This window comes from Aquarana catesbeiana, linkage group LG09, assembly GCF_042186555.1.
Source record: "Aquarana catesbeiana isolate 2022-GZ linkage group LG09, ASM4218655v1, whole genome shotgun sequence".
Classification (NCBI taxonomy): domain Eukaryota; kingdom Metazoa; phylum Chordata; class Amphibia; order Anura; family Ranidae; genus Aquarana; species Aquarana catesbeiana.
In genome coordinates, this window is record NC_133332.1 from 68987044 (window position 1) to 69004231 (window position 17188).

Here is a 17188-nt window from a genome sequence, read left to right on the forward strand (position 1 = left end):
CAGCGGACGACAGATCTCCGCTCTCCCCTATGGGGGATCGGAGGAACACGGACCGTCTGTCCGTGTTCATCCGATCCGCTCTGCAGACGGATAAAAAAAATAGGATTTTCTTCCGTCTGCAGAATCGGACAAGAGCAGAGCTGGATGACATCGGGTGTTAGTGGATGTACATCCCATAGGGATGCATGTATGTCCGCATTTCATCCGAAAACGGATGGATGAAATACGGACATACGGTCCGCATGTGTGAAAGGGGCCTTATAGCAGAAAGTAAAAAAATATATATATATTCTCTCTTTTTTTTTTTTTTTAAATTGTTGGTCTTTTTTTGTTTAGAGCCCTTGCACACTGGGGCGGCGTCGGCGGTAAAACGCCGCTATTATTAGCGGCGTTTTACCGTTGGTATGCGGCCGCTAGCGGGGCGGTTTTACCCCCTGCTAGCGGCCGAGAAAGGGTTAAATACCACCGCAAAGCGCCTCTGCAGAGGCGCTTTGCCGGCGGTATAGCCGCGCCGTCCCATTGATTTCAATGGGCAGGAGCGGTAAAGGAGCGGTATACACACCGCTCCTTCACCGCTCCGAAGATGCTGCTAGCAGGACTTTTTTTACTGTCCTGCCAGCGCATCGCTCCAGTGTGCAAGCCCTCGGGGCTTGCACACTGGAATGAATGTAGCGGCACTTTCGGGGCGGTTTGCAGGCGCTATTATTAGCGAAATAGCGCCTGCAAACCGCCCCAGTGTGCAAGGGCTCTTATAGTGCAAAAAAAAAATGCAGAGGTGATCAAAGACCACCAAAAGAAAGCCCTATTTGTGTGTGTGTGGGGGGACATCAATTTTATTTGGGTACAGCATTGCATGGCCATGCAATTGTCTTTTTCCTGTTAGCTACATTTAATACAATGTCCGCCGCAGTATCACAGTCCTGCTATAAGTTGCTGATTGCCTCCATTACTAGTAAAAAAAGAAAAAATAAAATATCACAAAATATCCCATAGTTGGAAGGAGCTATAACTTTTGCACAAACCAATCAATATAAACTTATTGGGTGTTTTTTTTTTTTTTTACCAAAAAAATGTAGCAGAATACATATTGGCCTAAATTGATGAAGAAATTTGATTTTTTTTTTCAATTTTTTATTGGATATGTTTTATAGCAGAAAGTTTAAAAAAAAAAAAAAAAAATTATATATATATATATATATATATATATATATATATATATATATATATATATATATATATATATATATATATATATATATATATATATATATATATATATTTTTTTTTTTCCCAAAATTGTCAGTCTTTTTTTGTTTATAGTGCAAAAAAAAATGCAGGTGGTGATCAAAGACCACTAAAAGAAAGCTCTATTTGTGGAAAAAAAAAAAAAAAAAAAGGACATACAATTTTATTGGGGTACAGCATTGCATAACTGCGCAATTAGTGCCACATTGCGAAAAATGGCCTGGTCATAAAGGGTGGGGGTTGGGGGGGTAGGTAAGTCTTTCGAAATGGTTAATAAAAAAAAAAAATTACAGCACCAAAAGCAAATAACTTGGCAACCAAGAAGAGCGGATTGGCTTCCGGTGTGCTTGCAGAATGGAAAACAGAGTCCTGCAAGCAGCATCTTTGGGGCGGTGCGGGAGTGGTGTATATACCGCTCCCAAAATGCCCTGCTCATTGAAATGAATGGGCAGCGCTGCCAAAGCGCTTACAAAGTGTTTCGGCAGCACCGCAACGCGGGCGTTTTTAACCCTTTCTTCGGCCGCTAGCAGGGGGTTAAAAGGGCCCCGCTAGCGGCCAAAAAACGGCGCTAAAAGTAGCAGCCCCACTGTTGAAGTACCCTAAGGCTTAACGTACACAGGACGTTTTACAACCTCTCCTGAACGATTTAACTTGACAGATAGTAACCGACGTTTAAAAACTTCAGTTTTGCCGCATTTACATGCCTCGTTTTTTTTTTTTTCCCCCCAAATAGTCAAAAATGTAAAAACGCCTGTAAACGAAACGCGGCTAAGTGCGAGTTACCGCGTTTACAAGCTGTTACAGGAGTTTCAAATGCCTCTGAACATCCGCTCTGAGCTCATTTTTTGGCTTTCCAAAAAATGGTTCTAAACTCAACTGCCTAGAAATGACTATAAATGACCCTGTGTACATGTACTGATAAGATAACAGAGGAGAGTTCAGGGGCAGCTGAAAAAAAAAACACCCAACTGCTCCTAAACGTCCGTCTACCAGCAGCCATGAAGACTTAATATCAATCAATTTTTACCATCCTAGCAAGTATCTGGCTATGCTCTGACTCCTTATGCCGTGTACACACAGGCGGACTTTCCGACCGGATTGGTCCGAGGGAACGAATCCGTTGGACAACTCGATCGTGTGTGGGCTTCATCGGACTTTCAGCTGACTTTTCCTGTCGAAAATCAGACGGACTTTAGATTTAGAACATGTTTCAAATCTTTCCGATGGACTCAAGTCCGATCGAAAAATCTGTTCGTCTGTATGCAAAAAACGACGCAAGGGCAGCTATTGGCTACTGGCTATGAATTTCCTTATTCTAGTCCCTTCGTACGTCATCACGTTCAAACGACCGGACTTTCAAACGGACTTTAGTCCGTTCGTGTGTGCGCAAGTCCGGTCGTTCGCAAGTCCGTCGGACGTTTGATGCTCAAAAGTCCGCCCGTGTGTACACGGCATTAGGTGTACGTATTATCAAACGATCCAATCATAGACGCTTCAACCATCTTTTGTAGCAAAGATTTTACCTAAAACTGGAGATCTGAAAGGGTTAAAAAGAAAATCAGGAGTATGTAATGGACATTAAAGGATCAGCGCGTAGGGCGTATTCCCTGAAAGCGCTGAGGACACCGCCAGCCCTGCCTGTCTCCTCAGTTGACATACTCTGGATGGTGATGCACAGGCTGTGTGGTCATCCGATGTCACACTGGGAGGAGGCTCAGCAACAAGCCGATATGACGCTGCCAACCCCCTCCAGGGGAAGACCCTCTGCCATCCTAGAGGAGGACAACCCCATGCAGCTGGCTCTACACTAGACACCAGCAGCCATCACACCCTGCTCCGCTCTCCCGGATTATCCAGCTTCCTGTTTCCTACTGTGACTCAGCTGTGCACCTGACATACACAACAAACAACACCCTACTAACTCCACTACACCATCTGAGAGCATAGACAGCCAGACAGGGCTCAGCACAGCCACATAAACACCCCCCCTCCTCTACTAGGCACTCCCATCCTCCCCTACAGCCTTTCATACACTCCCTCTGTCACTTGCAACCAAGTTCCCCTCCAGCACACATCAGGCAGCCAAATGTATGGGAATTGTAGTGCGGAGAACCATGAGAAGTGACAATCCGGGACACTGGAGGACAGGCTCTTCTCTACACACTGAACATTGCTGCAGGGGAGAATTACTGTAAGGAGGAGGAGGAGGAAAGGAAAAGCTGGTTCTTACCTGTACATGCTGGAAGAGATAATACAGGTCCGACCACTGATGACTGATGACTGATGGACTGAGCCTCACCTGGGCTGAGTTTTCATTCATCGCCCTCACCTGAGCCGCAAACACTCACCTGAGCCGCAAACACTCACCTGAACTCATGGCTACCGGAGAGGTTCGCTACTGTTCCAGGTTCCCTTACCTGTGCCTGAAGTTTACCCTCATCGCATACAGCACCATTTTCTGGGTGAGTCTTGGGGACACTATGGGTGGCGTATTGTTAAAAAAAAATTAAAGTAAAATCATATAAATAATAATAATGTGTAAATGTACTCAATATAAAAAATTATATCATATGTTGGAGGTTTGCGACGTTCATGTATCTAATGTGTTTTGGTGGTTGTACATCTGTACAAGCTGCAACTTAATCCTTTCATGCCTAAGCCTATTTCTGACATTAGTTGCTTACAAGTTAAAATCCATATTTTGTTTTTTTCTAGAAAATTACTTAGAACCCCCCCCAACATATTATAACATGTCATGCTTTGTAATTGCGCACACTTGTGGTATGGCGACAAATTACTGTACCAAAAAAAAAAAAAAATCTCCTCCATAGGCGACGCTTTAAAAAAATTTAACGGTTACCAGGTTAGATTTAAAGAGGAGGTCTTTTGCTAGAATTATTGCTCTCGCTCTGACAATCGCAGCGATCTCTCACATGTGTGATTTGAACGCTGTTTACATATGCGGGTGCAACTTACGCATGCGTTTTCTTTGCTGTGCAAGCACGCGGAGAGGGAAGGCTTTAAAAATATATAGATATTTTTTTTTGTTAATTATTTTATATTATTTTTTTATAGTAGCTTTTTTTTTTTATTTATTTTTTTTTTTTTTACATTGTCCCACTTTTATTGCTTACACAAGGAATGTAAACATCCCGTGTGAGAGTAATAGGTGGTGACAGGTACTCTTTATGGAGGGATCGGGGTCTAAGAGCCCTTTCACACTGGGACGGGGGCGGCGTCGGCGGTAAAACGCCGCTATTATTAGCGGCGTTTTACCGTCGGTATACGCCCGCTAGCGGGGCGGTTTTACCCCCGCTAGCGGCCGAGAAAGGGTTAAATACCACCGCAAAGCGCCTCTGCAGAGGCGCTTTGCCGGCGGTATAGCCGCGCCATCCCATTGATTTCAATGGGCAGGAGCGGTAAAGGAGCGGTATACACACCGCTCCTTCACCGCTCCGAAGATGCTGCCGGCAGGACCTTTTTTACCGTCCTGCCAGAGCATCGCTCCAGTGTGAAAGCCCTCGGGGCTTTCACACTGGAATGAAAGTAGCAGCACTTTCGGGTCGGTTTGCAGGCGCTATTATTAGCGCAATAGCGCCTGCAAACCGCCCCAGTGTTAAAGGGCTCTTAAAGATCTCCAAGCTTTGACAATAAAGCTCCATTCACACTTGTGCGACTCCAAGGTCATGCGATTACCATTGCGACTTTGCACAACTGGCTCATTGATAACATTTAAAATGTGACTTTTGAGAGTTTACATTGCAGTCTATGGCACTCAAGTTGCATCAAAGTAGTGCAGGAAGTTTCTGCGACTTTAAATCGCATTAATCATAAATCATGGTTTTAACGGCTTCCATTGAAATACATGGGCTGCGACTTTGTCCAAAGTCGCATGACAAGTCGAACAAGCGTGAATGGAGCCTAAGGCCTGGTTCACACCTATGCAGGGTTCAGTTTCCATATTCCAGGTGCATTTTGCATTTTTCAATGCACGCTTTTGGTCCATTGAAGTCTATGGAACCGAAAACCAGAAAAAAAAAAAAACCCTGGACCTTTCCATAAAATGCACAGATGTGAACTACATCCATAGGAAACCATGTTAAATGGACTGTAGTGTGTTTCTGCAAAACTGAAAACGCACTAAAAATGTATAGGTATGAACCAGGCCTGAAGCTCTGGTTCACATTAGTGCGATATGTGAACCTGTGCGAATCCAGAGTGGGTTCCTGCATCGCACCCGACTCGCAGGCAGTTCACACTGCCATATGCGAACCACTGGGAATGTCAATACAAAGTTAATGACACCCCCCAGGTCGGTTCAAGCATGGATCGCCTAGGTGTGAGGACCAAAAAAAGGGTCCTGCACGATCTTGGTCTGAATGCGATGCAAATTCAGCCATACAGAGATTGTATGGCTGAATTTGCTTCGCACAGACATCGCATGTGATTTGCACAGTAGTGCGAATCACATGCAATATCGTACAGCGCACCAATGTGAACCGGGGCTAAAACCTAGAAGCTGATTGGTTACTATCCACAGCTGCACCAAATTCTGTGTGCACCAGCTGCCCCTTGAGTATGAGATATGCATACTTCCCATGTGCCAAGCTGGACTAATGTAAGTATGGAATAAAGATCATACCTGGAGTTCAGCTGTACGCTGCGTTGACAGCCCATTCTATATGGATCTGCTGCCGAAAACTGAACTTCAGGGAAAATTGAAAAACGAGCTTTGCAGTGGGACATCCCCTACAATGAAAGGGTTAAACACTAATTTATGTCTGGGGTCGTTTTAAAGAGTAACTTTACTTTTGTTGAGAAAAAAAGCATTCCCCTCTGGGTGATCTATGTACATTGCAAGGATTATGACAAACTGTGTTTCAGATTCCTATTTATTAGAAATAGCTGTTTGTCTGTGTCCACGTGCACCTGTATGGGAGTGATTTTGTAACTATCAATCAGCTGCTGCACCTGCAGGGCTTGAATCCCTTTAGTCCCCTTTCACACTTGTGCGACTTGTCCTGCGGCTTGGGACTGCAAAGTCGCATGACAAGTCGTACCCCACAATTTCCAATGAGTACCCTTCATATCTGTGCATGTCTGACTTTGATGAGACTTGAGGTCTATAGACCTCAAGATTGCACAGGCATTGCTTCAAGTCGCGTAAAAATCGCGTGACTTTCAGCAGGTCGCACAAGTGTGAAATGTTTTAAAGGGGTCTTAGCTGTGATCTCCTTTGGGAATAATATACGATATATATATATATCGTATTTATCGGCGTATAACACGCACCCCAAGTTTAGGAGGGAATTTTAAGGAAAAAAAACTTTTTAGGAGGGAAGTTTAAGGAAAAAAAACTTACATTAAAATGCCCATCAATGCAGCGTTATCTGTCCATCTGCAGCCTTGTCAGTGCAGCCTTGCCCCAGTGCAGCTTTATTAGTGCAGGTTTGCCCCATGTACAGGTGCAGCCATGTCAGTGCAGCTTTGTGCACTCGGTGTAGATTTAAATATGGAGCTGAGACTGCAGGGAGCCGAGATACACATACCCGAGTGTTCTCGGCTTTTTTCGGCGCCGCCGTCACGCCCAGTCCCGCCCCTGGACCTGTGTTATGTCCATCATAGGGCGGGACTGGGCGTGACGGCGGTGCCGAAAAAAGCCGAGAACACTCGGGTATGTGTATCTCGGCTCCCTGCAGTCTCAGCTCCATATTTAAATCTACCCACGGCTGTGTATGTCGGCGGCGACCGCGGCAATTGCCGCGATCGCTCCGATGACACAGAAATCAGCGGGGATCGGCCTATAACACGCACCCACGATATATAATATTTTTTGTTGCAGGGGTTTCCCAAAATTGAATTTGTATCCTGCAGACTTCTGGGAAAATCAGTGAGCCAATCACATAAGCAGGAAATGACATGCCTGGTGGGGCGCTCTGTACTGCATCTGTGTATAGAATACCTCCAGGTAGCCATATTGCATTTTACAGAAAATTACAGAGCTGCAGATTGAAAATGAAAAGTAATTTGTAACAACATTCAATTACAAGTTGACTTGTGTCGCAGTTGTATATGCTATATATATATTTTTTTTTCTCCCCCCCCCCCCCAAAAGTGGAGTTACTGTTTAAAGAGGAGTTCCACCCAGGGGGGCCGTCAAAAAAAAAAAAAAAAAAAAAAATTAAAAGTCAGCAGCTACAAATACTGCAGCTGCTGACATTTAATTGGGCACTTACCTGTCCCTGGGTCCAGCGATGCGGGGGATTGAAGCCCCGCTCATCTCCCCCCCTCCGCTCGTCGGCGCCGGCATTTCAACTGTGGGCGCCGGGCTGTGGCTTCACAGCCTGGCACCCACTGCGCATGCGCGAGCGGCGCCGCGCGCCGTGATTGGCCGCTCAATCACCTGGGACCTGTAATGGGTCCCAGATGATTGACAGGAGGGAGGGAGCAGAGCGGAGCCCTTCCTGTGCCTGGGGGGGGGAAGTGATGTCACCAGCCAAGGCAAAGGAACAGGCAGTCTACGAGGGACCACCTAGCAACAGGCATTTAGAGGTAAGTGAAAAAAAAAAATATCCAAATTTTTTTTGTTTTTTTTTTGTTTTTAGAATTTTTCCAGGTATTTTTGTTTTTTGGGTAGAACCCCACTTTAAATTAGAAATGAGCTTGGGCGTTCTCTGAACTCCTGCTTTTTTTTGTACTCCCAATGGGCTGCGGCCGGGTCATTCACCGCAGTTCACACAAGTTGTTGGGGGGGGGAGGGGAATGACTCAGTCCGGAGCTCACTGGAGTACAAAAAATTGGGAATTTGAGTTCAAAAGGATGCCTGAGCTCATCTCTACTTTGAAAGCAGTTTTTACTTTCCTATTCCCCAATGACACTTGGCGATTTAAGAATCGCGGGCAGATCCGGTGCAGTCCTTCCCTCAATTCCAAACTGCTGCAAAATGTGCAATGCATTTGTATAGCGGGCCATTCATTCTAAAAAAAAACGAAAAAAGACCCACTTTGCGGTGCTTTCAAATCGCTTTTAAGGCGCTTTCATTTCCATGGATGGGGGTGTTTTTGAGGCACTATTTAGAGTGCTCCAAACATGCCCCAAAGATGCTGCTTGCAGGACTTTTTCTACCAAGTGTGAAAGCACCCATTCAAATGAATGGGAGGCAGTTTTCAGGTGCTATTTTTACCGCTAAAGTGCCTGAAAACCGCCTCAGTGTGAAAGGGGTCTAAGAGCTGGTTGCTGGAGAAGCGAAGGGATGAGGTAAGTAAAACTGCATTTAGTCATCGTTCACATCGGAGCTACTTGTCATGCGATTTGACAGATCAAATCGCATGACAAGTCGCATCCTATTGCTGGCAATAGCACTATTCAAATCGGTGCAATGCTGACTATGTGGTGCCGCATCAATTTGAAAAAGTAGTACATGCACTACTTTTGCTGATTTCGGGTGCAACTCAAATAGACATCTGTGCATGAAGCCGCACAGATGTCTTCAAAGTCGCACCCAAAGTCACACTGACATGCAGCTTTGAAATCTTTTTTTTTTTTTTTCCTTCTTAAGACTACATTCATGTGAATGGGCAGACATGGATAGTTTTCTGCATCCAGAGGTGGCTACACGCTGCCCCTGGATGTAGCACCACTTTGTGCTATGGCTTCAGACAAACTATCCAATTAGCTGTGCCAGTTTGTCTACAGCCAAAACTCAGCAGAACAGATGACCCTGGATGCACATTGGCTGCATCGAGGGCCAATCAGACGTTCTATTCACATGTAACCACTCAAATGAGTACAGATTTGACTTTTTTTTTTCCTGCATATTTATTTATTTATTTATTTTTTGCTTTCTGCTATAAAACCTATCCAATAAAATTTTTCAGAAAAACACATTTCTTAATAAATTTAGGCCAATGTGTATTCTGCTACATATTTTTGATTTAAAAAATTGTATATTGATTGGTTTACACGAACGTTATAGCTCGAATGTTTATTTATTTTTCTATACTAGTAATGGCAGAGATCAGCGGCTTATAGTGGGACTGTGATATTAATGCAGACAGTCTGACACCAACTGACACTTTTTGGGTACCAGTGACACCATACCTCCCAACTTTTTGAGATGGGAACAAGGGACACCTATTAGCAAAAGTATGTAGGCATCGGACACCCCGACACCCCCCACCCCCCATGGCACCCTAAAAGAGAATTCTATACAAAAAAAAAGTTAAAGTGGGGTTCCCATTAAAAAAAAAAAAAAAAATTAAAAGTCAGCAGCTACAAATACTGCAGCTGCTGACTTTTAATTGGACACTTACCTGTCCCAGCGATGCGGGGGATCGAAGCCCCGCTCGTCGTCGCCCCCCTCCGCGGCGCCGGCATTCAAACTGTGGGCACCCACTGCGCATGCGCGAGCCGCACCGCGCGCTGTCACTGGCCCGCAATCATCTGGGACCGGTCACGTGTCCCAGATGATTGACAAGAGGGAGGGGAGAGAGGCGATCTCCCTTCCTGCGCCGAGTGAAGTGATGTCACCAGCACAGGCACCAAAAAAGGAAGACTGCGAGGGACCCCCTAGAAACAGGCATTTAGAGGTGAGTAAAAAAAGAAAAAAATTTTCTCCAAATGTTTTTTTTTTTTTTTTTTTTTTTTAAACACATTACTAATTTTTTTTTTTTTGGGGGGGGGGGGGGTTGGAACTCCTTTAAATCCACAAGTGCTTTTTTTTTTTTTTTTTTTTTACCACTACTATTCCTTTATACTGGCTTTTGAAATTTACAGATGCAGAAATTTAGAATTTGTATGAAAGATTTAGCACTATTTGAAAGATTAGTGCATTTTATATATAACTATATAGATCAGACCAAAATGAGGGACAAATGAGGAGGAAAGAGGGGCAGAGGGACTTTGTTACAAATCAGGGACAGTTGGGAGCTATGGTGACACTAATAATGATCAGTGCTAAAAATGTGCACTGTCACTGTACTAATGACACTGGCTGGGAAGGGGTTAAACATCCAGGGTGGTGAAAGGGTTAACTGTGTGCCTAACAGTACTTAGTGTGAGGTGCTTTTACCAAGGCATGTGCTGGTTTTTATTCCCGCAGCACATCCCTGCACACAGGGTGGATGCACGTGTCACCTGGATGGGATCTTTAAAGCAGTAGTAAACCGCATTCCAGGAAAAAAAAAAAATCAGGCCCCGAGGCAATTTAAGTCATAATGTGCTAGTATGCGTCGCATACTTGCACGTTATAACAGACTTGCCTGAAAATGAAGCCCTCCAGCGGCGTGCTGTCACCACTGAAGGTGTTTCCACCTTCACCCGGTCTTCTTTCCTCGTTCGCTGGCTTTGGCTATCTAATTGTTCAAGCCGGCAATGATGTCACTCCCGCGCGCTGTTGACAGCATGGGTATGCCGTTCCTTCAGAGCGCATGCGCCGGTGACGTCACCAGCTGCATCTAAAGTAAATGCCTCCTAAACTGTGAATGTTTGGGAGATATAGGTAGGCTTACCTATATGTAAAAAAACATACATGGGGAGTTTACCCCCCACTTTAACAGGTTGAATAAAAGTATTAAGATCACGGCAAATTGGTGGAGGACTTTTATGGACACTTATAATATACGGATGAAACAATTTGTGTTTTTTTTTTTTTTTTTTTTTTTTTTTTGATTTTGGATCATTGTGCTAGATGTAAAGTATTTGTATTTAGAGGTGTGGGGGGGAAAACACTGGGGGATGTTTTTAGCAGGAATTCGATTTTTTTATGTATTGTAAAATATTATATAACTGCACTGATTGATTGTTTTTTCACATTTAATGTTTGTTATTTTATTTAAAAAAAAAACAAACAAACAAAGCTTTACAATCACTTTAATTTTCCTCTTGTGCAGCTCAAAAGTAGCTCTGCTATATTCCTTTTTAAATCTACCTAGAGTTCAGTTTTAAAATAAGTTGCCACTTGTGTAGGCTGCTTCATGGTCATAAACATGTATGTTTTTGTTTGAACTTAGTCTACATATTTATGGGATATTTGACCAGAAGACGAGCCTTGGGAAGTTGGATGGATTCTGCTTGTCTGTCGTCAACCCTTATGGGTGTTTTGGACACATTGACATCCATTCCATCCATCCCACTACCATGGCCAAGTTGCAATTCTTCGTGGAAACTTGGATTTTTATTTTTTTTCTGTGTCTCCAAGTTTGAAATGAGTACCAACGTTGCATTAGCCACTTCGCTGAGTGTAATGAGGTGTTAGTCCCCTTTAGGGGTTCTCTCAACTATTAATTTTTTTTTTTTTTTGTCCGTTTTAGGCTGGCTGCACATGCCCACTTGTTGGGATTATAATTTAAGGGTGGGGTCACTTAAGGGAGCTGGAGATGGGAAGTGCTTGCATCGGTGGCGGCAACATATAAGGAGGAGAGGCGTAACCTTTTCCCCTGAGCGGGCACCACCTAAAGCTGGCCATACACCATACAATTTTCTTATTCAATTTTCTTTAGATTTGCCTTCAACTATGTAGTGCAAGGGCCTGGCTGATTGCATACAAATTGAAAGTGTTTAGGTTTGACCTCATATTATATGGTTTTGGTAAATCTAAAGGAAAGTTGTACAAGAAAATTGTATAATGTATGGCCAGCCTTAGAATGGGACCGATAGTTCCACCTAAGACAGAGGTGGAAAGTACCTTATTCTGGGACAATGACGAGTACCTGCCCAATGGGGAGTAGTTTAAGGCATATTAACTGTCCATTTCTTTGGAAATTGTATTTTTTTTCTACCTTCAATCAAATGTCTTACTATCACCAATTATTTGGACACATTTTAATCTTTTCTGCAAGTAAAATGCAAAAGATAAGATGATCTGGTTAGACATTCTATAATTGTACTTTGAGCTGGGATGCAGAGTGATTCAGTATTAAGGGTGTGTGCACCATTGCGAAGTCTACTGCTGGCATCTGTCCCATGATCTTCTGTGAGAAAGTTAGTGGATGGGGATTCCACTCCTGGGGTGGTCAATGGGAAGAGTCGGGGACTGTAATTTGGACACCATGGGCACTACTTCATCTCTGTAAGGGCCATTGGTCCATTATGGTTTTTAAAAATGTATATCAATGAAAATTGAAACGTGTTAGAAGTTATGTGAATATATATGGTACTGGTAAGGCTCTGTTCACACCTGGGCGTTTTTCTGCTGTAAGCTTCAGCTCTAAAAAAACGCTCAACAAGACAAATCCCATTCATTTCAATGGCCCCTGTTCACATCTGAAAATTCTGTCGCCTGAAGCAAAACGCCCGTCACTCAAAAAAGGTTGGCCCATACATATTCTAATGCTGGCCATACACTATATGAAAAATTGGCTGAAAAAACGTTCATATAGACACTTTGTTAGTTTTTCGGCAAGTTAATGGGCACAAATTGATAATCGTTTGTGACATTTTTGTGGAAAAAAAACGAACGGCAAGTTTGGAAAATTCCTGCCAAACGAACGATGAATTGCAAGGTTTTGTTTCCCATCCGAACTGTCTGCACTAGGTATATGTAAAAAAACGAACAAAAAATTATTTATGTCCACTGAACGATTTATCGGTCATTACATGATGGCACGATCGTTTGCGGTCACGGTCGAACGTTAGTTTTTCAAAAATGTGTTCGGCTGATTTTTTTTTTTTTTTTTGTATAGTGTATGGCCAGCATAAGTCTCTGTAAGTGTATGAGGGAGCCGTGTGATATACCCTATGGCCTGTGCAGGGTTGTTCTGAGGGAAGGCAATCCCCAGGACCAGTATATGGCTATTTATACGTGAAGAAGTGAGTTAGTGGTTGTAAACCCTTACATATATCCAGTGAAGTGACTGGCCTCAGGTGATACACAGAGATGAAACAAATCCTCCTACATAAGTTGTACCTATTTATTTACAGCCGTCTTTCCCCTACATCCATTCAAAGTGCAGAATTTACACAGGATATCTCAGATCTGAAAAGCAGGGGGCGGAGAGCTGAGGTTACATCAGGAGAGCTTCAGAGTTGATCGGAGAAAAGCAACTCACACCCCTGCACACAGGAACAGAGCTGAGGATGTCAATCAGCTGAAGCTCCCTCCCCTGTCACCATTTTTCTCTTGGTGTCAGGAAGTCTTGTCAGAAGTGACTCATGCTTATAGCCAGGCCAGGACTGGAACAAAAAATAGGCCTGGGTATTTTAGACTGAGCAGCCCAGGGGGGTGTGTGTGTGTGTGGGGGGGGGGGGGGGGGGTTTGTGGGAGCAGTTGATAATGGGATTTTGGGGTTCCAGGATGTGTGGATTCAATTACAGATCCTTTTCTAGCTTTATCTGATAGATCGGGGCCAACTTAGATCAGAGCTGCCATACGATGCTGTTTTATGTCATACTTTAACCCATATTTTGATTGTGGCGTCCTGAAAATAGTATGAAGCAGCACAAGATGAGGGTTGCTCTAATCCAGGGGCAACCTTTTGGGCATAGTGTGCTGAAAAATGTTTTCAAAGAAATTGAGAGTGCCGGATACATTTAAAAAAAAAAAACAAAAAAAAAAAACTGTCAACTTCACACGAAAAGCAATCCTTATAAAGTAAATGCTGTAAACCGCTTAAATAATAGTAAGAAATGAACTGACCTTCACACCTCAGATCAGCCCGATTCCTGCACCTTCACACCTCAGATCTCCCCGATTCCTGCACCTTCACACCTCAGATCTCCCCAATTCCTGCACCTTCACACCTCAGATCAGCCCTGATTCCTGCACCTTCACACCTCAGATCTCCCCGATTCCTGCACCTTCACACCTCAGATCAGCCCGATTCCTGCACCTTCACACCTCAGATCAGCCCTGATTCCTGCACCTTCACACCTCAGATCAGCCCTGATTCCTGCACCTTCACACCTCAGATCAGCCCGATTCCTGCACCTTCACACCTCAGATCAGCCCGATTCCTGCACCTTCACACCTCAGATCAGCCCGATTCCTGCACCTTCACACCTCAGATCTCCCCGATTCCTGCACCTTCACACCTCAGATCTCCCCGATTCCTGCACCTTCACACCTCAGATCTCCCCGATTCCTGCACCTGCACACCTCAGATCTCCCCGATTCCTGCACCTTCACACCTCAGATCTCCCCGATTCCTGCACCTTCACACCTCAGATCTCCCCGATTCCTGCACCTTCACACCTCAGATCTCCCCGATTCCTGCACCTGCACACCTCAGATCTCCCCGATTCCTGCACCTGCACACCTCAGATCTCCCCGATTCCTGCACCTTCACACCTCAGATCTCCCCGATTCCTGCACCTTCACACCTCAGATCTCCCCGATTCCTGCACCTTCACACCTCAGATCTCCCCGATTCCTGCACCTTCACACCTCAGATCAGCCCTGATTCCTGCACCTTCACACCTCAGATCTCCCCGATTCCTGCACCTTCACACCTCAGATCTCCCCGATTCCTGCACCTGCACACCTCAGATCTCCCCGATTCCTGCACCTTCACACCTCAGATCTCCCCGATTCCTGCACTTTCAGGACACACAAAAGGCAACCACTCGCAGGTGTCAAAAACAGCAGTAGGAATCATCCATTTGCATTGTGCCTAAACATGTGTGTGAACATAGCCTTAGAACAGGGGTTGGGAGCTACTACTTTAGAAAACAAGCTACCAAACCCTGTTATAAAGTGCAGTTCCCTTTTAAAACTCCTTTGTAACTGGCTCTGCGAGTAATGCTTAGTAGCTGGCTTTGTGAATACTGAAAAGCCAGTTATAAAGCATTATGCCTCGTACACACCGCTAAACTGACAGCTCAGGTCAGAGCCATTGTACTAACAATCCAATGTTAGTACAGCAATCTCCCTGCTGAGGTATTGTGTTCTGACAGGGGGACGGCCCCCCCACCAGAACACTCTGGTCAGCGCTCTCAGTCATTGGCTAAGAGCGCTGATCAGGAGCCAGTCGGCAGACCTTTTGTGGTCATGAGCCTTCAACAGAAGTTGGGCTGAATGGCTGCTGTACACACAAGCCGAATGTCGGCTGACATTTGGCCTGTGTGGACTAGGCTTTAATCACAAAGCCAGTTATTAAGCAATATTTCTTTATAATTGGCTTTGTGATGTTTTATAACTGGCTCTGTGAGTAATGCTTTACAACTGGCTTTGTTAGTACTGTACAGCACTAACAAAGCCAGTTGTAAAGCATTACTCACAGAGCCAGTTATAAAACATTACAAAGCCAGTTATAAAAGAGTATTGCTTTACAACTGGCTTTTTCAGTATTACTTTTAGGAGTGCTTCCAAAGCCTGTTAAATATTTCATCCATAGTCACCTTTTTCTGGGTAGAATGGTCTCCCTTTCAGCTTGAGCCTGGCACATGGCTGCTGAGGGAGAGGAGTGCCCAGAGACAGCAGGTGGGTGCACACTGATTAATCAGACTGCAGCTACCGAGGAAAATAAATAAATCATAATTACCATTTGAGCCCTTGTACACTGGGGCGGTTTGCAGGCGCTATTGCGCTAATAATAGCGCCTGCAAACCGCCCCGAAAGTGCCGCTGCTGTCATCCCAGTGTGCAAGCCCCGAGGGCTTGCACACTGGAGCGATGCGCTGGCAGGACGGTAAAAAAAGTCCTGCCAGCAGCATCTTCGGAGCGGTGTGTATACCGCTCCCTTACCGCTCCTGCCCATTGAAATCAATGGGACGGCACGGCTATACCGCCGGCAATGCGCCTCTGCAGAGGCGCTTTGCGGTGGTATTTAACCCTTTCTCGGCCGCTAGCGGGGGGTAAAACCGCCCCGCTAGCGGCCGCATACCGACGGTAAAACGCCGCTAATAATAGCGGCGTTTTACCGCCGACGCCGCCCCCCGCCCCAGTGTGCAAGGGCTCTTAGCAAAAGAAACATTTTCTGGCCTGGAGTATCTGATCATGAGCATCAGATCCGACCCCTAAACTGGCGGGAAAGGAGGCAAGGTTTGCGGCCGCATACAGTTGTGCATAATGTGCTATATTGTGGTGGCACACAAAGCCTCAGCTTCTCTGTTCCTCTTCCATTCCTGGCGTCCTGGTTGCTAGGTGGCCAGATACTGCGCATGCGTGAACATGGACTTTCAGCGGCGGCCTAGGTTGCCATGGAATGGCTTGGTGGGAGGGGAACGAAGAGACTCTTTCTGCTCCTCCCACCACCACCCTGCATATGTAAAGCATCCGCAGCCAACCCTGCACGACAGAACCCGCAGCCGGCCCTGTCACAGCATGTCATAGCCAGCTCTTCATAAGACGTGCGGCCCCAGCCCATCGGGCAAACGCCCGGTGTGCCCTATTGCCAGTCCGGGCCTGCTTATAGCTGAGGAAGATAGCAGAGGACAGAGATTACACTTAGGGCTCTGGATTGAGACAAGTACACACTATAGAGGGATATTCTTTTTTGATATTTCATGTCTGAGGTTTACAACCACTTTAAGTAGAAAAGTGGTTGTTAATTGGCTCTGGGCCACCCACAACTAGACACCGATGGCCATCAATGGTGGGAATTCCAGTCACAAGGGGGACTAGGCCTTGCCCTCTAATTACAAAGACCTGCTATAGGAGACTGCAGCTAGGATTTTTAGACCCCCACATACAGTGTGGGGGGGGGGGGGGGGTGGTATTTGATCCCCTGATGATTTTGTACAGTTTCCCTCTGACAAAGAAATGATCAGTCTAGAATTTTAATGGTAGGTTTATTTTAACAGTGAGAGACAGAACAACAACAAAATATCCAGAAAAACGCATTTCCAAAAAGTTGCATTTTAATGAGTGCAATAAGTATTTGATCCCCTATCAATCGGCAAGATTTCTGTCTCCCAGGAGTTTTCTCTACAGGTAACGAGCTGAGATTAGGAGCACTCTTGGCCCCGTTCACAGTGTGATTTGACAGGTCAAATCGCATGTCAAATTG

The 17188-nt window shown here is 45.0% G+C and overlaps 2 protein-coding genes across 3 annotated transcripts in view; one reads left to right on the top strand and one right to left on the bottom strand.

The window, feature by feature from the left end:
- Window positions 1–17188, bottom strand: part of MAP4K1 (mitogen-activated protein kinase kinase kinase kinase 1) — a 353135-nt gene that overhangs the window by 317403 nt on the left and 18544 nt on the right. The gene's annotated exons all lie outside the window — the stretch shown is intronic.
- TSPAN15 (tetraspanin 15) overlaps window positions 2884–17188 on the top strand; it is a 73008-nt gene continuing 58703 nt past the window's right edge. Inside the window, exon 1 of the mRNA XM_073598732.1 lies at window positions 2884–3707. Within this exon, the coding sequence (XP_073454833.1) occupies window positions 3621–3707 (87 nt within the window). The 5' untranslated portion in view covers window positions 2884–3620. The remainder of the gene's footprint in view (window positions 3708–17188) is intronic.